The 21920-nt window shown below is 37.1% G+C and overlaps 1 protein-coding gene across 3 annotated transcripts in view; it reads right to left on the reverse strand.

Annotated features, from left to right (window-relative positions):
- Positions 1-4066: 4066 nt before the first annotated feature.
- kiaa0586 (KIAA0586 ortholog) overlaps positions 4067-21920 on the reverse strand; it is a 124064-nt gene continuing 106210 nt past the window's right edge. For all 3 annotated transcript variants that reach the window (XM_084096719.1, XM_084096718.1, XM_084096717.1), the window contains 2 exons: positions 10820-10876; positions 4067-4436 (listed from right to left, as the gene is read on the reverse strand). In XM_084096719.1, the coding sequence (XP_083952845.1) occupies positions 4288-4436; positions 10820-10876 (206 nt within the window). In that variant the 3' untranslated portion in view covers positions 4067-4287. The remainder of the gene's footprint in view (positions 4437-10819; positions 10877-21920) is intronic.

Raw genomic sequence — 21920 nt, forward strand, 5'->3', positions numbered from 1 at the left:
TTGAATGAACAGATGAAATAGTATACTGTATGTATATATATATATATATATATATATATATATATATATATATATATATATATATATATGCTTTTATGCTGGCAGCCATTTTGAGCCACAAATGTGTGTGTTTTATGTGTGGGGGAGATGAACAGCTAATTGATTCTTCTGAAATACTACTTAGACATGCATATTTATGAAGCCGTCTTTGTGATTTCATGACTTAAAGACTCCAAGAAAGGTTTTCTTTCCCATGTTGGTGTAACCCATATATAATAAAGTATATAATATATAATAAAGCTATAAAATATGTCCAATAACTAAATCCTGTTTGTTAGGGTTACACCAACATGGGAAAGAAAACCTTTCTTGGAGTCTTTAAGTCATGAAATCACAAAGCTGGCTTCATAAATATGCATGTCTAAGTAATATTTCAGAAGAATCAATCAGCTGTTCATCTCCCCCACACATAAAACACACACATTAATGGCTCAAAATGGCTGCTAGCATAAAAGAGCCTTGATATATGTGCATATATTTAATCAATTTTATTACCCTACTCTCAAAATTTCCCAATAAATGCTTTGCAGAACCACACTGGAGCTCTGAGTCCTTAATGCGCACAATAAAATGCTCTCTAAAGGGCTGATTAAATTCAAAACTGTATCAGGAGGCGGGTCACATGAGCTTCATTCGGCACTCCTACTGGTAATCATCAAATCCAAAAACTGTGCATTAGCATAAAGTTAATTTATGCTTAATCATTGGTCGCTTTGTTGCTGCAAAATCACTGTCAGTATTAATACCCCTCCAATAGTTCTGCCCGTGCTCCTCAGAAAAATCCTTTCCTACCAGATGGAATAGTTTGGGAAAATGCAAAAAATCCAAGACTTTTCCCGAAAGCATAATCCATCTAAAGTCACAATGATTAAATACACAAAGTGTCACCTTTATCCTCTGGAGCGGCTTCATCCAATCACAACTCACGCTAGAATTCTACCAACTATTGACATTCCAAACAAAACAGACAGTCCGACGTGTGCCAATTCCCTCAAGGTTTAAGCACCAGTCTCCGATGGAATGATAGATGAAGAGGTGGGGGAAGATTTTACGTGAGTTTTCTCTGTTCTACAGGACATTTCAAAAGAAGAGTGGACAATGTCATGGTTAATTTCCTGCGGGTTCTTGCCTCACACATCTGGCTTTGATAAACAGCTGGCTAACGGGGGCTATAAGAGGATTTTTTTTTAGGGTGGGAGACTGATATGGGCTGACTGCAAAGCTTGGCCCACAAACCTAATCTTTAGAAAGCACTTTAAGACAGTTTGAGTGATTTCAGGCCAGTTTGTTTTTTGATGCCTTCTCTTTTCTCTGCAATTCAGTCCAGCTCTCCTTGCGGTTCTCCTGCATATTCATTATAATCCAATCAAAATGACCTCAGCTCTCAAATGCAATATGATGAGGTTGATCACTTAGTGCTTGGACACACACATCTGCTTATACAGTTAGCAGTCTACAGAAGCTACATATCATGAACCAAACGGAAAGGAGAGCAGGATTAAATCACATGAAGAGTAATAACCTACAGCTGGCAAAATGCTGATTACCACAGGCATTTAATTCAACTCGTCTCAGCGTACTGCAAATTAACGTTTAATATTTTAACTACCACAAAATATAACCACAGTACTTGACCATCGTTTGTGTTAGTACAAAATATATATGATAACACACACACATATATATATATATATATATATATATATATATATATATTACTGGACAACATGCCACAAGACATAAATTGCAACGAACCATGACTAACTAAAAAACTACGTTTCTTCAGAGTAGCTGTGTATCATTGTGAGTTGGTTGTGTCTCTGGTCAGCATCACATCACACCATTAGCTTCTTCATTTCCAGACCGGCTCTGGCTGCTCTTATCATCCACACTTACCGCTCCATTTGCTGCTCTACAGCTGTGAAAGCCTAACATTTTCCCAGATGAGCTCTTTATATATAGATTTCACTCTGTTCTTCTTATACCTGCGGAAAAAACAGAGCAAAGTGGATAGGGGGTTATTTGATGCCTTAGTGCTCTGACACTGAAAACAACAATACTCTCAGTTATTATTTTATTCTTGAACACAATCTGCTGGGAGTTCCTGCGCCAAGGTCAAGATGGATCTAGATGCTTCCATTAAAGTCTCAGATGATACGCTCACAGACAGCATACTGTCTATCGTATACTGAAGACAAAAATTGCAATGGACTTCTAAAAATTGTACGCTCCAATCTGGCTGGTTTTATGCCAGTTTCATTGGATTTTACTGAACTGTTGGGAAACAGAAATGCATTTACAAGGTACTAGTAGGCTACTAAACTGAACACTTCTAAGAAACTAACTATGGTTGCTAGTCACTGTTAATTATCATTGAAAACAGTCTTGGCAGTTCCCTGCATTTGTAAAACAAAAAACAAAAACAAAAAAGATTACACTTTATTTTACAGTGTCCATGTTACAGTGTAATTATATATTTATGTACGGAGTAATAATAATTCACTACATGTACTTACTATAGTGTTAGGGTAAGGATTAGGGCTTGGTTAGGCTATGCATAATTTATAGTTATTTCTACAGTAACTACATGTAACATGTAACAAGGACACTAAAATAAAGTGGGTAACACTTTATTTTACAGTGTCCTTGTTACATATGTTACATGTACTTACCATAGTAATGCATAATTACATGCAACTAACCCTCAACCAAATCCTAATCCTACCCTAACCCTATAGTAAGTACATGTAGTTGCTTAATATTACTCAGTACTTAAATATATAATTACACTGTGACAATGACACCTTAAAATAAAGTGTAACTATAAAGTGATACCCCAAAAAAATCATAAAGTTCTTTCAATGGGTGTCAAACAGGGTCCTGCACCACAATACACATTAATATAGCCACAAAACCTCAAGGCCCAGTTTCACAAACAAGGCTTAGATTAAACCAGGATTAGGTCTAAATTCAAATAGGGCTTTTAAGTAGCTTTTATAAAAGTGCCTTAGAAAAAAAATTACTGATGTGCATCTTGAGACAAGACAATGGCACTGACATATTTTAAGTTATGTCAGTGCAAGTTTCTTTCAGTTCAGACAGCTCAAACATGCATTTTAGTTTGGGACTAGCTTAAACCTTGTTTGTGAAACTGGCCAAATAAGTGTGAACATGAGATTAGTGTGATAAAATAGCTATTAACCTTGTCTGTACAAAGTTATATCCAGTTTTCCCAAGTCAGGATCAAATAAAAGGCGGTAAACCTGCAACTTTCACACAGTGCACGAATAAACCAGAAAGACGCAGTTTACATGGAGCAAAGTCAACCATAACCAGCAGTTTATCTGCGTTGAAATAAAGTCCCAACAATGAAAGTATGATTCAATAATTAACTTTACCGCTAAAATAGCACATAGTTTTGTATTAATAGAAGCTTTAGTGCTTTAACTAAAATATAAGCATTTCTGATTTGTTTTCAGAGTAATGGCCATGCAATAACTGTACTTATTACTTTTGGAAGGACAGAAATTCTGATTACAGCCTATACATTTTCCAATAATCTCTCTTAGAATGAACTAGCACTTTTAGTGAATATTGGTCTATTATTAGCCAAAATTGTGGTTGATTCTAGGCCAGAAGAGCAGTAAAATGGACCAGACTTTATGGCGATAGTCAGAAGTCTGGTTCTACGAGACTGCTTCCACTCATTCTCCCAGACTTTATCATGTCTTGAGTGCTGAAAAGGAAACAGGATGCTTATTAGACAGGCATCATCAGTGCAGGATACTGCAAAGCAGCATCTGATAGCGGATATCTCCCCCTGTAATGGGAGAAACAGCAGTCTGAGACTAATGATGTGAAAACCCTCTCTCATGAAGTAATGCACTGCGCTGCCATTACCATGACAGAGAACATCCCTGTTCAGACAGAATCAACTCGACAGCTGACGTCAACCTGGCGAGAAATCCGTTAAAACTATATAAAAAAAATTAAATGAAAAAGTTTTGCAGGATTTGTTTAAAATTTATTTGTATAAAAAGTGTACAATTACAATACATATGGTTTTATTTAACAGTGATGATAAGAGACAAGAAAAAAGTTCATTATATCTCTTATCATCCAACTATGAGCGTCTGTAATGTTAATAATTTAGAACATCAAGAACATCTCATTCCTTTCAGGCACTTAGCAGTTTCCTGGCAGAGAGGTTTCATAGGGTCTTCGCTGTTAAAACACATCATTAGCAGAAGCGTCCGTGTCTCCTTCAACAGAGCTGAGGCTGACAGACTCTTGATCCTGTTTGGCAGAGGGCAGCCTCACTGACATCACTCTGACATCACTTCCTCTTCCATCTGTGTGCAGAAACATGTCTTCACCTGTGGGGATGGAAACAACAGTTGAGATTATAACAATGCAAAAGCATTGCATAAACAAGATTTCAATAGTAGAAATTATTTGTGGTCACTAAGAATATTTTTATTTCGCAAGGATGCATTAAAATGATCACAAGTGACAGGAAATATATTTATAATGTTACAAAAAAAGTTGTAAAATGAAAAAAATAATGCTGCTTTTGAACTTTTTTATTCATCAAAGTATCCTGAAAAAATGCATCAGTTTCCACCAAAATATGACGCAGCACAACTGTTTTCAGCATTGATAATAATGAATGTTTCATAAGCATCAAATCAGCACATTAGAATGATTTCTGAAGGATCATGTGACAATGAAGACTGGAGTAATGATGCTGAAAATTCAGCTTTGCATCACAGGAATACATTACAATTACAATATATTAAAGTAGAAAACAGTTATTTTAAAATAAGATTATTTTAGAGTAATAATATTTCAGAATTACTCTTTTTACTGTATTCTGCATAAAATAAATGCAAATATAATATAAAAGCTATATATGCTATATTAAAGCTAATAATTTCAGCCTTTATGAACACTTGCATCCAATGAGAACACAATCCAAGTGCTCCATTTGCTAAAATTCAAACATTTCAATGCAATTAAGTCATCCTATTAAGCCAAAATAATGAAGGCTTTCCAGTTAATGAAACACAGAATAGGACTGTGAACTCATCATCCGAACACACTGACATCAGCTGCTTATTAGGACGTTTTTTTATAACCGTCACACTGGCCTGGCGGTGACACACTTACACACACACAAGCAAACACTCATCAGTCATTTCCTCTGTATTTTGGGGGGCAGCAGGCAGAGGCTGGGTGGGCATTTACCCCGACCAATGGGGCGTGCAGAAGAGGAAGTGTGAGTGAACAGAGAGCCTCACGGGATCGCCGGGCACACACTGATGGAGATCAGCAGGGAGATCACATTCAGACTCACACACACACACACACACATACAACAGAGGAAGATGCTCTTTCCTGTGTGTTTTCTCAAGCTGTTAAGCAATTGTCACTGGTGAGGAAAATGAAGCTGTATCGCATAAAGGGAATAGGCCTGTATTCTACACAAGTTTTATTTTTGTCCTTATACTGTTAGTCAAGTTTTCTTGCACTGCTGTACCTATTTAATGCATTTATAAATAAAACATTGATATATTCACGATGATTTACATTTATAAATATGAGATTTATGTCCATATGAGACTACTGTCACAATCCTCCTTTGTCTTGCAAGTATGAGAATGTTAAAACTCGTTTTAATAGCATCTGACTTAAACCTCAAAAAAGGCAAAAATTCTGCCTTGTATATGTGTGTGTGTGTGTATATCATGTGTGTGTGTTAGTAAGTATAAAACATATATTATATACAGTATATATTCTTGTTTAAATAACACTTCATTTTATTTATTTTTTATTTGTATTTATCTTTACCAGACTCTTGACAATTATATATATATGTATAAAACAGTTCGTTCTGGTTCTCGAATCTGATTGGCCGAGAGCCTTTTCCAGCCGTGGAATATTCCCCAAGTATCAGCACTGAAACCGTTTCACCATTTGTCTCAGTCCGCTTGAAACATTTCTGTGACTGTCATGACGGACGAGCAAACCACCATAATTTTACAAAAACATAATTTTACTGTTGCTGTGTCACAGAATGTAGTTTTAAGAGTTTTTCAGGCGAGAATGTATTTAGACCTCAAATTCGATATATAGAGAAAAATATATAAAAAATGTATTAATTATATAATATAACTAATATATACTGTATATATATACTGTATATATAGATAGACTATAGGCTGAGGTATAGATATAATTTTTATGTGGGTCATCATATATTAATCTCTTTGTTTTTGTGACTTCTGGAAGGACATTTTTGTAGCTTAGTATCAATAAAAATGTGTACAGGTTGGAGAGGGAGTATGTTGAAATACACCTATATAGTAAATCAAATTCTTTTATTTCAAAGGAGCAAGGAAAGTAATGTTTTCCATAATATGTCTCCTTTAAACATATCTTCTAGTATGCTTTGATCTACAAAACATCATTTAAAAGGCAGAACATTTACTAGGAGACCTAAAGAGATTTTTTTACAATGAGCCTCTCCCATAATTTCCCTCCCACAAATATTGAGCTTCATTGCCTTGGACAGACTGAACAGCCAGCACATGGTTTTACTGGAGTGTGTTCAAAGCAAACTGACACAATCAGATTCGTTCAATAGATGATTAATAAAAGCCACTTCACACCCCACGCTTGAATCATAACCTGGATATAATAATAAAGAAAAACACCCACGGATCTAAACATCTGATATGGATCGACTATTATAACGAGATCATGAGGTGATGCACTTCCACGTGGAAAATATGGACTCGTCATAATTTGGACTGTGATTTGTCTTTTGTCTGTTGCCAGCACTGGCAAAATAACCTGAACAAGACACAAATAAAAAGCCTATCAGCACAAGCATAGTCAGAAATGTGGCAACATGCTTATTAAAGGGTCTGTACACCCACAAATTAATATTGTCATCATATACTTATACTGTCTTTCCAAAAACTGCATGACTTTCTTTTTCCAGGATGTGACTGTGAAGCTTTATTTCGATGGTCCACTTTAGACATCCTACTAATTATAAGTAACTTTGCAACTACATGTCAACTAACTCTCATTAGAGTATTAGTTGACTTTAGTAGACTGTTAGGTTAGGTTAGGTTAAGTTGACGTACTTGCAAAGTTACTTATCATCAGTAGAATGTCAAATCAAAATGAAGTGTTAGCAGACATTAAGCAGACAGTCTACTAATACTCTAATGACTGCTAGTTTCCATGCATTTTGCTCTTTAGCAAAAAGTAACCAGAACATTCTGCTCTAAAAAAATAAATCATCTTTTAAAGAAAGTCATACAAGTTAAGAAAAACATGAGTAAATGAGTGTGTTCACTTTTGGGTGAACTGTCCCTTTAAAACATTGTGAAGAGCCTGAAACTCATTCACAATGGAAGCAATGACCTTCATCTTGTACTGTAAACTACTGAAAAAAGAGAGGACTGAATAAGTAATGTTATTTCACACATTATTCAAAGGTAAAAGACCCTCGGCATGTTTGTTTGCTGTAGTGTGTCTTTATGGCCGTCTGCAGTGAACACGGCCTCTGTGGAGCAGATGGGCCAGGTTTGGCACAGATCCTTGTTGGAAAAGCCTATGGCCTACAAACGCTACAGAATGACTACAACACCTCAGGGTGGAAGGGAGAGAGCAAATCAAGGCAGTGAAAGGGAAAGAATGAAAACAGAAATATACAGATGAAAAGAGAGTGGGAGTTTATCCACCAACAGAAATAAAAACTTCTTTTAAGTTACATGTTCATGTAAGCCGCCCTGAGCTATTCATACCCAAGTAAGCATGATAGTGGGTGTCATGAATCAGTAAACAGCATTCAATGAAAAATAAAAAATAAGCCCTCAAAGAGAGTCTAGACTTTGTGTTAAAAATGAGAGTAGCAGATGAATATGAGAAACTGCCAAAAAAAGGGTAACACTTTATTTTAGGGTTCAATTCTCGCTTATTAGCATGCATATTACTAGGATATTGGCTGTTTATTAGTACTTTATAAAGCACATATTAATGCCTTAGTCTGCATGACCATATTCTACATCCCTTAATTCTACCCAATATAACCTAAACGCTACAAAAACTTCCTTACTAACCATTAATAAGCAGTAAATTAGTTTATTGAGGCAAAAGTCATAGTTACTAGTGAAAAAGTGTTCCCCATACTAAAGTGTTACCAAAAAAAAGAATGCAGTATTTCCTAGAATCATTGCCTAAAAGCAGCAGTGTGCGATTTCAGAGCCACTAGTGGCACTGAACACTGCAAACAAACAATAAATAAATAAGACAAACAGGCTATCAAACAGGTCCCTTCCACTCAAATAAAGAAATAAAAGCAACTCATGGAACAACATGAGGATGAGTAGATGATGACAGAATTTTCCTTTTTCGGGGAACTTTTCCTTTTTTAGGACTAAGGCTATGATTTAATTTTCTGTGTGGGCATTCACCTCTCTGTGAAAAGACCTCGACTGCGCAGCCAAGAACATCACACTTGAGTCGAGAGGCAGACCTGGCTGAAGACTACAGGGACGTCAGTGTGTTGGGACGTTCTCAGATTGTTGGGATTGGAGAATTTAATAAGAGGCTTTGAAAAGATATCAGTACAAATCTTCACAAATAATAATTTTCTTTAAACATACAATCTCAGGACGATGGCTTCTAACGCAAAATGGAAGACATTTACATAATTGTACTCTGCGGTTGGGGGTTTAAAATGGATTGAAACCAAGCAAAACATAAAAATGCATTTGCCTAAAATTTCTGCATATCCTTGGAGAATTTAGGTTTGGAACAAAAATCAAACCATTGCAACAATGGGATAATTGTCTTACTTTAACTCTGACATTCTGAACAGTGCTGTTGGTCACTCAGATGTCTTTTTTGAAATATTCCTGAGAGCCAAGGGTCATATGGGGACATGATAAAAAAAATTGATGTTTTTTAAAGGAACAGTGCACCCAACAAATGAAAGGAATAGACTAAAGGTCTATTCATACTTGTAGTTCGGTTCTCATGGTTCTTTTGGTCTGAACCAAAAAAGAAAATTTAGTCCTGGTTTGCTCAGCGTTCACACTGCCATTTTTAACACTGAATCTAAAAATACAAGCGTGTACATACGGTGGTATTTTTTTTACCAACTGAGAAGTCATGAAGAGCTTATAAGACGTGTAAAAGAGTCGAAAAAGCGCTGTTGCACACATAAATGAAGATCTGCTGCAAGGAGAGACAGCAATTCCTGAAAAGGTGGGTTTCAGTCCGATTGTTTGGTGCGCACCAGGGTTCGGATGGCAGCGTTCACACTTATTCAAATGAACGCACTAACAGAGCAATTGCACCAGGGTTCGTTTTAATTGAACCAATCCTGCCAAGTGTGAACATCATACCCTAAAAGTGCATTAAAACATTCAAATGCGCCATGATTGCTCAACCATTAGGGTGAGTAAATTAGATAATTTTCATTTTTGTGTAAACTATCCTTGTAAAATTTCATGTTCATCTAGTTCTACACAAAAACACACCTAAAATGATTAAACATGCATTACAAAAACCCTTCTAAATACTGCATTAGTACAACTAGAGCCACATTTTGGCTTCTGTAAGACAAATAACCGATACTATAGATCCATTAAGGATAGTACTTTCTTTCAAAAGACAAACACCCTAAAAGCTCCATCACTTATTCATGCTTTTGCAATTTCTATACTTGCACAATACATCTCAGTATGTCAGCATCGGTGTCTAGTCTCTTCTAGGTCCTACTTACTCCTCACGTATTAATAACAGTTAAAACATGACAAGTCTTTACTAAGTGAGCAGCAGATGGGAGTGAGCTATCTGAGATGAGAGCTGACCGCTCACCAAGAAGAAAAAACAGCTGCTTTAGTTTTATGCAGAAGAAAAAAAAAGTCATACAAGTTTGAAAGGACATGAGGATGAGTAAATGATGACAGAATGTTCATTTTTGGGTTGTACTATCACTTTAAATCTCAAACTAGATTCAGAACTGATTGGTATCTGTCTTTGTAAAGGACCAGGTGGTAAGGTCAAACCTTATCCGTCAGCACAGCTTTAAAATAGTACACTATGGACAATAAAAGCTCAGCTGAAAGAGAAGAGCATGCTCTTCAGAGATGGGGAAAGTAGCCAAGTGCTTCAGAAACCCCAATCTTTCAACCAGGGATCCAAAAAAACAACAAAAACAGATGAATACGTGCCAAAAAAAGGCACAAACCTGACTCAATTTGGGAATGCACTTATTCCATAGAAATGAACCATTGGGAAAAAAAATAACTCATGAGTATGTAGTGTCTGAATGCGTTAAATACACAAACACAGTTTCAAACCTCCTCTAAGACACCTGCAAACACTTAACAGAGTTCTACACCCCGTTCCAAACTCTCAGGATGGACAGATAAGTCAACCCCCCCCCCCCCTTCTTACCCCTTACATCTACTCTACTTCACTCTGTCTTTTCTCTGCTCTCATCTGGCTGCTTAGAAATTTGGGGAGTGTCAAGAATGAAGCTGTCTGGCAGAGTTTTACAAAGCCTCTGGAAAGGTCTCTGTGTTGTACTGTGTGAAATTGCTCTTCACCAACAACAACGAGTAAAGAATTTAAATAAGGGGAAATGAGATCAAATGAAGCGAATCAAGTCTGAGGCATTTACACTGATACATATGAAAACAATCAAGACATACCAAACAGTTTACACAAATACCTTTCTCGTTGTCCCCAAAAAACGTGTCATCTGAAAGTCTTCTCAGCTGCGGGAACTCTGAGGAGAAACAAAGACAAGGGGAAAAATGAAATTAGCACAAAAACTGCAGTGACAGAGACTTTGACATTAGAAGACTTAAAAACAAATGATTAATGAAAACTATGAATAGTGTATATATATATATATATATATACTATATATATGTGTGTGTGCTCATTGGAGTAAAAAAAAACAAAAAACACTACTGTGTTTTGGGTAGAAAACTCAAACCGGCTCATCCTTCAGCATGAGGTGACAACATAACATGAGCACAGCTGGGCTAGAGCTACAGAAACAAACACACACACACACACATGCACGCACACACGCACACACACACACACACACACACACACACACGCACACACACGCAGTTATACCCTCAACTCAGTTCCCCTAAAGGCATGACAATGTGTTAAAGAGAGGCATTCACCTTCAAACTTTCCCTGCTGCAAGCCAATGCCAGACACGTTTTAAAACCCAAACTTACAGAACTAGACTGGAAGGCATAAAACAAGAGAACTGTGGGCTTATTTTGAAAAAATGCTTTGTGAAATGTTCTTTATCCTCAAGCGAGGAACACAATGGGCTTGTGAACAAAATCATTCAAACCGGTTATTTTAGGAAGTCAAAAAGATACAGCAGGACAAGTCAGATTCATGAACAAATGATTCTTTTGAGCTAATCCTTTTGATGAATCTCTAAAAAGAAGTCTACAAAACTAACTAGCTAACTGAACTGAGAGCTTATGAACTGGAATTGAATCTGGAAATTCAAGTTTAATGACGGGAAATGACAGAACATGTACAAAGATAGTTCATGAAACGATTGGTCTTTAACTGAGATAGATGATGTTCTTTAATGTAAAGGAAGTGCTGACTACAGCGCTACAGTGTTAACAGCACTCAACATTCCTTCAGCTTTATGTACTCTCTTAGAGTGACATCACAGTACCGTTCCCATGCTCTAAAGAGAGCCGAGATAAATCATAAAAGGGTATGCAGGTTTAAAACAAGATAAATACCATACAAAGCTAAGAAACAGGGTGTGTGTTTAAAGAGTCGGTCAAGAGTTCTTTCTTTCACTCTTTCGCCAATGTGTCAAAGCGAGACTAATGGTCCATAAATTAATTATACCATCTTCCCTGCCTCATTTCTGTGGAACACAGCCCAAGGGTTGTTCCTTGGGATAAATGTCAGGTTGACTTTGATTTATAGGGATTTTTTCCACAGGTGGAGACCTCCTGACATAACCCTGCAGATCCGTAAGCCTCCGCGTTCATGAGGCCAGGTGGAGCTGGGGTCGTCCTCGGAGCATTTAAAACCCCATCAAACTTCCTATCCCCTAAAGACAGATTAAGTCAATCAAAGCCTTCAATGGCTCTTAACTAATCCTTTTCTTTGGGCTTGTTTACAGCACCGCTCAGAAAAGCCGCATGGGCCGCCGATTGAAGCATTGTGTTGCAAAGCGCCGCCCACCACCCATGTCCCCCTTTTCCATCAGTCCCGACCTCAGAAACAAGAGCAGCGTTGAATACAGGGAGTGCTAATTGAGAGTCAAGAGGTTATGACCTTAGGATGGGGTCCACGTGACCCCACCCTACACCCTAGAGAGGGAACTACGGCCTGGTTTGGGAGGGGCTTCTGATATGGTTTGAAATCAGGGTCACGTGGAGCGTCCTCTCAGTAGATCCCACTGATAAAGAGACGGGGGCCGCTGTGTGAAGATCTAGCAGCAGGGTTGAGTTGGGATAGAGGGGGATTTGCATTCGGCCAGAGGAGCTTTCATCCCCCCTTTCTTGCTCTGTCCAAGGAGGGCTGGAGGGGGGTTTGGGGTGATGGGACAGCCTCTCAATGCTCCTTTCATCTGGATCTGCAGGAGAGGTTGGAACAGAGAGCTGGACTTAAGACAGCAGGCAGGACTCCCATGTGGAGAAGCCGAGCCGTAACCTCACACACAGGGGTCAAGGAGCCGAGAGGAGATAGGGTCATCGAGGCCACTGCTCAGGGCCAAAGATAGAGAGAGAGAGACCGAGGAAGATAGAGAGAGTGAAAGAGAACAGAGAAAGATCTTATCCGTCTTCATTTTGAGAAACCTCCCCCTTCTACCTCCAAGGGCTCTTTAAAAGCATTGGACACTGTATCGGAACATCACAAAGACAAGGCCACTGTTTAAGACCACTGTAGGCCATCAGAAGCCTTTATATGTCACGGCGGCCAAGAGGTGAATCTCATGAAACCTGTCAGTAGCATGACCGGGGTCATATTTTACCCCAAAATGTAAACAAACAAGTAAAAAAAAATCTGAAAATCAACAGACTCATCAATATTAATAAAGTGACATAATGTTTACCAAATTAAGATTACTAGCTGACTGCAATTAGAGTAGAATGAGAGCTCAAAGTGTGGCAATTTTGGAATTTTCTAATGAGTAAAATGCAAAAAAATAAAAAAAATAAAAATAAAATAGTGTTGTGAGATTATTTTCATGACAATTAAGCCCCTTTTCCCCTAAATTTTCATTACCATAATGTACAAAAGTATATATATTTTTTATATTATAAGTATTAATGGATTAAGGCAATACAACATACTACCAGGATATACAAATAATTTATAATTTAAATTAAAAAAAATCTTTTTACACTGAAATCTGTATCAATTTCTGTCAATAATGAGAAACAGAACTTACCATTTTTTTTTAAAATTTAAAATCCATCCAAACATGCATGGATGAATATTAGTCATGTAAACTTGGGGAAAACATTCTTAAATGTCATGAGAATAATTTTAAAAAGCTTAATTTTCTAGTAGCAAATATTCATTTTCTAGTAGCAAATATTAATTTTCTAGTAGCAAAATTGAATTTCTTATTTTGATTTTGGGGTGAAATGTGACCTAGATACTGGTATTATATTTTGCTTAATGATACAGCAAAATATATTTAGGAGTTTTAATCTAATATGGCCACCATCTGCTGGATCGATTATATTAGCCCAGCATAACTGGAGGGGTTAAAGAACGGCAACATGAATCTTCTCACAAACTTAGACCACAGCAGGACAACTAAACCTTGCTACAGAGGGATTTCGAAGCGTCAGTTTTCTGGCAACGCTGCATTATAATATATTAACACAACTTTTTCCATCCAGCAAAGATGCATTTCACAGGAGCCACGTTGATAGGGGCTTTCAAAAGCATGAAAGAATAAAGCCATAGAAAGTGAACTGCTAAGGACACTCCTTTGGACTGCCTGTTATTTTTAGATAAGTAGGTTATTTGTCCCAAGAGAATCTAGGGGACCTTCAGAGACCGAGCCTCAAAAATGGCTAAGAATAAAAAAAACTCATATGGACCAGTTTCAAAGCAGGTCAAACAGAAAGGTAAAATAATTGAGAAATCGGCTCTGCTCCAGAAAGAGCTCTGCCAGGCTGGCCTTTCTCTCGCCAAACTCTGATTTAATGAGGTTTCCTTCAACACAAAAGAAAACAAGAGAAGTCCTTTTTCACTCACCCCGTCAACGATTACGTCTAGAATACTAAATTAAGTCTTATTTTTACACTACTCTGAACATACTGAAATAGACTAAAGAAAATAAGCAACAAACTGCCTTTATGATTTAATCGTTTAGCTAAGCAGCTGTAATGGTATAATAGTACATTTAAATGGTATAATGATAGTATTTTGAAATGTATAATGAAGAATTAAGATTGGTGATAAGCTTAATTTCTCACCATGAGTTATTTTGAGTTATTTTATAAACCAATTTTTAAATACATAAATAGGTAATAAATCTGGGGTTAAAGGAGTCAAATCACATTTGTACCAAAACATTCATAATTTCATTTTTTTAACCACATTCTCGACTCTCCCTGACTTGAGCATTTCATTCTTTAAAACTATGCAAACACCCTCTCTGAATGCGTAATGAGATTGCCATTGCGTCCAATATATTGTAAATTTTTAATTTTCCATCCTTTAAAAAAAGCCTCTTTGTAAAAAGCTGCATTACATTATCACAGAATCACAAAACAATCGGATATGTATCACTCAAACTGTGAAGATCAGCCTGAAAGATTATGTAAAAAATAAATTTTAGCTGCTCTTTTGTAATGTTTGGATCAAATTGACAAACTTTTGCAGCTTAGATTTTTCTAGGGTGGAACTAGAGTGGAAGTTATGGAAGTTTCATTATGTTTTTCACTTCAACCTTTTTTAAATAATTTCTCATGACCACTTTAAGCATCACTATAAACACAAAAAAGCAGTTAGAAACCTTCCCACAGCTTGCACTATTCCATAAAAATATCATTTAGAGCAAAAACTTTCAAACCAAAACTGCTTTGATATCTACAAACGCTTTTGACTGTCCACGCCCTTTCTTGATGTGTGTGTCCGCCAGCTGTACGTTAGATCTGTGTTCTCATGCAGCGCCACTTCCCACCGGCTCCCAACAACAACTCTATGACCGAGGCCTGGAATCAAGCAGACTTGAGGGAGATCACATGACATTTTACCTGAAAACTATTTACTATCTAGCCCAGCCAGCAAAGCGTTATATTGGCTTAGCACACCTTCAGAGCTTCAGATTTGGTAATTAACAGGCATGCCTTTGAAAAGTAAGCCGTCAGCTCCAATCAGGCCATTTGAGTCTGGAACGCTCCTCTGTTGAGGGCCTGCCGAGCGTATCGCAGGTATGTGGGGGCCTCGGCCCCGCAGGAGGAGCTGTAATCAGTGAGGGGTGCCCGGGTGGGCCTGTGGGCGAGCAGCCCGGACTCTCAGCCATCTGCGAACAGGACAGCATCTGTCCATAGAGCCAAAATTATCTGGAATGAGGGGGAGTGACGGAAAGGCATCTATGTGTGATTGAAACGTATCGCTGGCAAGCGCACACACACACACACACACGGATCTGTTGCAATGCATGATGGGACATCCTTTTAGGAGAGAAACCTGGTAAACGATAAATGTAACTTACAGTGATGCAAATAATTTACATATTAGTATATAAACTACCTTACGAAAATTTGTGGCCAGTAATTTAAAATAATGATGCATTAAATTGATCAAAAGTGACATTTAAGATTTTTATATTGTTTTATTCATGTTTATTCATCAATGTATGTTGATCATCCTTTGGCTGGTAAAGAATAAGAATGGAGTAGAGAAGGATAGGAAGAGCTTAGGTGTGGCAGAACTTGAACGTGATCATGTGACGGCACTGATAGATTCAAGATGCCGGTCTGGTCGTAGGGAATCGGGTGTGAGCCAGGATTTTGATAGGACACTGGGGTCCATTCCAGTACACCCGCAGGGAGGAGAGGGAGAGATGGAAGAAGGAGAGAGGGAGAGGTTGACAGGTTGGCAGTGAGAACAGGTCTGATAGGAAACAGATGAGTGGAGAGAGACTCATGACTGTCTGTAATCTAGCTGCAAACACACTCACCTATGATATAAAACACTGAGCCATGTCAAAGGGGCGAAACAATGAAATGAACCAGCATAAAATAAAGTTATAAGCCACAAGTCATGCGTTACATCATGAAGCCTTATTACATCATGAAGCCATATAGCCCTCAAGTGCCTTATTGCAGTTATAAAAAATAAATAAATAAAAACTGGTTATGATTTGCTCTTTACCTCTACAGTTGATGATCGCTATTTAAAAAGATTAATGAACAGCAAGGCAATGTGCCTATTGATTGGCCATCTATTTTTTTTTCCAGGAATATAAATAAAACATTTAAAAAAAAAAAAAAATACAAAAAAATTTAATAAAACATTTACATATACATATATTATATAATACATAATATATAGGAATAAATAAATAAATAAATCAGATAAAACATATGCATATACATACATAATATATTATATTATGTAATGCATATATATATATATATATATATATATATATATATATATATATATATATATATATATATATATATATATATATATATATATATATAAAAAAAAAAATATATATATATATATATCATGATCAGGATCTTGATCAGAATTTTCTGCATCATTACTCCAGTCTTCAGTGTCACATGATCCTTTGCTTTGCATTTTCTTGTTCTTCCATGTTGAAAACGGTTGTGCTGCTTAATATTTTTGTGGAAACCGTGATACATTTTTTTTTTTTTGGATTCTTGAAATGATCAATGGAATGCATCTTTGTTGAATAATTTTTTTTTCTTTTTTTTTAAAACTACTAACCCCAAACTTTTGAACAGTAGTGTATACAGCAATAAATAGCTTAGTTAAACATGTCCACCCAAAAAGCACTTCATCAACTAATCACATCTGAGAAGCTAGTCATCTCTGCATCCAACGACAGCAGAATTACTCAGGAGCCTGTAGTTTCCTGTAAAGTGGGCCCATGTTGGCCTGTGTCACGCAGGAGGACACACATCTGTCCATCTGCTCAGACAGCACGACTGTGGCTTCCACTCAGCCCATCATCAAACACAAACCCAAGCTGAAACCTCACGAAACCTCTGCGCACTGTAACGGGAGCGATCCCATGAAAGCCTGCTCCTCCACCTGTGAAAGCAGAGAGACGAGGCCTTCTGCCGCGTGGCTTAGCGCCGCTGCCTGGCTCGGCTGATCAAAGCGAGGTGAGCCCCCCTCTTCACTCCGTCTGGCAGATGAGGAGAGTCAGGGGTGAAGAGGTGATGACTACTGGAGCGCACAGCCGCACTCAAACCCGGTTCATTTTCAAAAGTCTATCCCTCTCATCTCCACTCATCCATCTGTGAGGGGAACCTTATCTCTACGCCTGATCTCACGCTTGACAGGATGAGACGGGGGCTGCGCGATACTCCTGCTGTAACATCTCCCAAAGCAAAGAGAAGTGAGAATTTACAGTCTGTTAAGGAAAATGTCAATGTTTTCATTTCAAGCGAATTAAAAAAAATGTATACAATGTTTAGGACAACAGGCTACAAGCTGCAGTGAACAATTTCAAAAGCAATTCCAATAATAATGGATGTTTTCAAACAGGTTGCCTAAAAACGGCCTTGTCTGCTATTGGTTAGATAAACAGATAGTTCCCGCCCCAAACTCATGCTATTGGTGGAACCATAAGTTGTCATGTACATCAAGCAACTCAAACAAAACAAGCCACAGTTTACACTGTATGGAAAGTGAACCTGTGAACATTATTCACTGAAAATCTGCCACAGAAGAAACCACAGGGTTTGGTAAATGGTGGGAATGATGAGAAAAAATTAGAAAATTGAATGATATTAATTTAATATTCATAATATTCCAAAATAATAATATATAATAGTCAAAAATTATATACACAAGCATTCAAAAGTTTGGAGCCAGTAAGATTTTTTTTTATTCAGTAAGGACTTATTAATAGACATTAGAAAAAAAATTATATTTCTAATAAATACTGCTCTTTTACACTTTCTATTCATCAAAGTACCCTGAAGAAAAAGTATCATGGTATCTACAAAAATATTAAGCAGCAGCACAACTGTTTTTGACATCGATAATAATATGTTTATTGAGTAGTAAATCATCATATTAGAATGATTTCTGAAGGATCACGTGACACTGAAGACTGGAGTAATGATGCTGAAAATTCAGCTTTACAATCACAGGGATGAATTACATTTGAACATATATCAAAATAGAAACAGTTATTTACAATTGTAATAATACTTCACAATATTATTGCTTTTATTGTATTTTTGATCAAATAAATGCAGCCTTGGTGTACATAAAAGACTTATTTCAAAAATATTTAAAAATCTTAACTCCAAACTTTTGAACCGTGTATATATATATATATATATATATATATATATATATATATATATATATCAAATATTAAAAAAAGACAACCTACAACAATAACCGAAAAAAAATTACTGTATTTTGCCATGAAACTATGTTATTAGAAAGCACATGAGTCAGTAATATGACAAAACATGTAAAGCTGGTGATAAACACCATTTCCTGGACTTCAAGCCTTTTTCCGGGCCGCACTTGGCCAGTTGGCGTCAGTGGAAGAGGGCTCTCGTAACAGAAAGGCATGACGAGGAACTTCAAACATGCAGCGTCCAGAACAGACACAATAAAATGATATGCGTGGCCTGAGTGAGTGGCCTTCAGCAGCTGTTCAGACGCAGACATGTCAGAACAGCTGGACGGACTGACATCAGATTCTCAGCCTTCCTCAGATTACACTGGACAACTGGACGAGGGTTTTATTCTTAACTAGACACAAACAGCACAAACAATTACAGGCATTTAGAGCACTGATAAACATTCAGAAGAAGAAACTCTTAGCGTGCACTGATATAAGGACAAATCTTGATTCGTTTTCCAAATCTTGAAAGTCTATCTATCTCTCCATCCATCCATCCATCCATCCATCCATCCATCCATCCATCCATCCATATCTATCTACTGAATACCTACCTATCAACGATTTTTGAATATATGTAAACATTATAGCTTTGTTGCACTTTCATTGCATTGTGAATATGTTTAAATTGCACTATAAACCCAAACTTCAAGTAAAGGGCAACCATGTTTCGGTTTTGCGAGCACATGCAATGTTCGGTGACTAACAGTGGAGCAATTTTACTGTGAACCATTACAACATCTAATACGGCATTGCAAAATCCCTGTAACTTAGCAGTACTGAAGCCATAGAAGTCTTGAGAAGTGATCTGAGAGCTTTGTCCGCTGAACCCTGTGACAGTTGTGTTACAGCCGCTGTGACTCTGCAGGGTGGCGAGCCGTAACTGTGGCGTGAAATCGCTCTGCAGCATCTGCAGGTCAGGAGATGGGAAAACTTGATGGAGCGCGACGATAAACAAGAACTTAGCCAGGCGAGTTTCTGTCAATCAACGGCAGATAAGGAGTCAGTGTGGAACTACTGACAAACAGACCGACTACAGTCATCACTTGCCCATCTTACACAGACACTTGACACTGTCATACCACACCCTGCTGTCAAAACAAACCGTTTAGAGGAGAACTAGACAACACAGTCTGAATGCAAATCAAACTTTACATATGATACAGTCTTGTTTTACCAAGGTAACTGAAGTGTCTGCCAAAATACCATGGTTACTATTGTTATTTTTACTATGAAAATATAAAATTATATTTGATCTTTTATATTATATCTTCTTTTTTTGATGACAATGGTGGCTAATTTAAGAGTTTTCCACATTCTGAAGTAAATGCGCTGCTTGTCTGCAAAAGTTGCCACCATGATGTGCGGGATTTGTTGAAAAAAAAAAAAAGAATAAAAAGAATAAAAAACTGTAAGCTACCTTACCATATTAGATTTAACAGAACAATACTTCAAATTTTACAGTAAAATATATGGTTTCTTAAATGTCTACAATATTCAAAAGCTATATTTATTCAACAAGACAAAACGTACTTTTACAGCAAAACATTGTTAAATTGCTACAGTAACATCATTTTTGACAGTAACATTTTTATTTATAGAGTTATGCTTTTTAACTAATACTTCTAATCAGCAAGGATGCATTTAATGGATCAAAAGTGACAGTAAATATTTACAAAAAAATCTACTTCAAATAAATGCTGTTCTTTTGTACATTAAAGAAAAAAAAAAGTCTCACGTATTAATAATAATAATAAATGTTTTATGAGCAGCAAATCATGTGACACTGAAGACTGGAGTAATGATGATGAAAATTCCATCACAATAAATTATATTTTCAAATATTTTCAAACAGAAAACAGTTCTACATTTCAAATTGTAATATTTCATAGTATTACTGTATTTTTTTTTATCAAATAAATGCAGCCTAAGTGACAATAAAAGACTTTCAAAGACTTTTCAAACTTTTGAACAGCAGTGTACATTGATGTGTATTATGCTACATTTTATGGTATTAAAAGTCCATTTCTGCAACGGCCTGGAGATTTGCATTGTCATCTCTCAGTCCTGCTTTTTCTCTTGTCAGCTTCGTCTCGCCCGGCGTGACTTCTCAATTAAGCTACAAAGAGTGCACAAATCAAATACAGCATTTGGCTTGGTTGATCAATGCCTTTTTAAGTACAGCTGTTCTTAAATGACAGACAAATATCTTAATCTCCAGCATTTTTAAACAGAAGCGTAGACTTTCACTTTTCAGGTCAAGTACGTTACATAAAACTGGGTGGGGAAGAGCATATCAAAATCATTGAACATGAGTTGCTCTTCTTCTGTCCCTATTTTGTGGGAAATGTGAATTTGACGAGCCACATAACTACATTGTGTCAAATACTGAGCAAATAAAAACACTCACTAAGTCCAGTTAAGCCTGCGGCCCTCCATTGTTTTGTTTAGAGCAAGATGGTTTCTCCCGCCATTTTCGGAGTTGTTGTAAGTGAATGGCCACTGCTGAACTCTGTTTACACATGTAGAGATCAACAGGGGAGCGTTACGGGTCACAGAGATGACATATCTGGACCAGACGAGTCTTATTTGCAGCGAAAGGCAGTGTTCAAAAGCTCCCCTGTCTTGTTCTATTCATTCATCTGTAGTGGGGTTCTGGGTGACTGCAAAACTGAGACTGGCTGTCTTCACCTCAACTCTTCCAGGCTTGTTTACGTAGCGTGTTATTCCAGAGCTCTTGAACCATGAGTTTACATCCGAACGGCCCATAGTACTACGGGGGATGGGACAGTGCGGCCCTGTGTGAGGACAAAGAGAGAATCCAACTTTCTTGCTGGTTTGTTATTCTTTCATTGGGTTTGATTGTTATTCCTTTACTTCCTGCTTTAATAGAAAAACATGGCAAAACCATAGCGCCAATTTCAGGCCTGTTCGTGGTCTCTTGGCTAGGGTTTCGGCCAGCTTTAAACTGTCGACAGCCCTTTACAGCTGCAATGGAGGAACATGCAGCATTTATGCCAAACGTTTCTGTATAATTTAAACATTTCAGTCTATTAGATTCTCGTTTCATGTGGAGTTTACTACTTTCAGAAAGTTTTGAGGCAAAAAAACAGCACTAATACTAGACGTACGATTACGCAAAGCTGCACACGTATACAAAAACATTATA

This window comes from Abramis brama (assembly GCF_963993115.1).
Source record: "Abramis brama genome assembly, chromosome: 21".
Lineage (NCBI taxonomy): Eukaryota > Metazoa > Chordata > Actinopteri > Cypriniformes > Leuciscidae > Abramis > Abramis brama.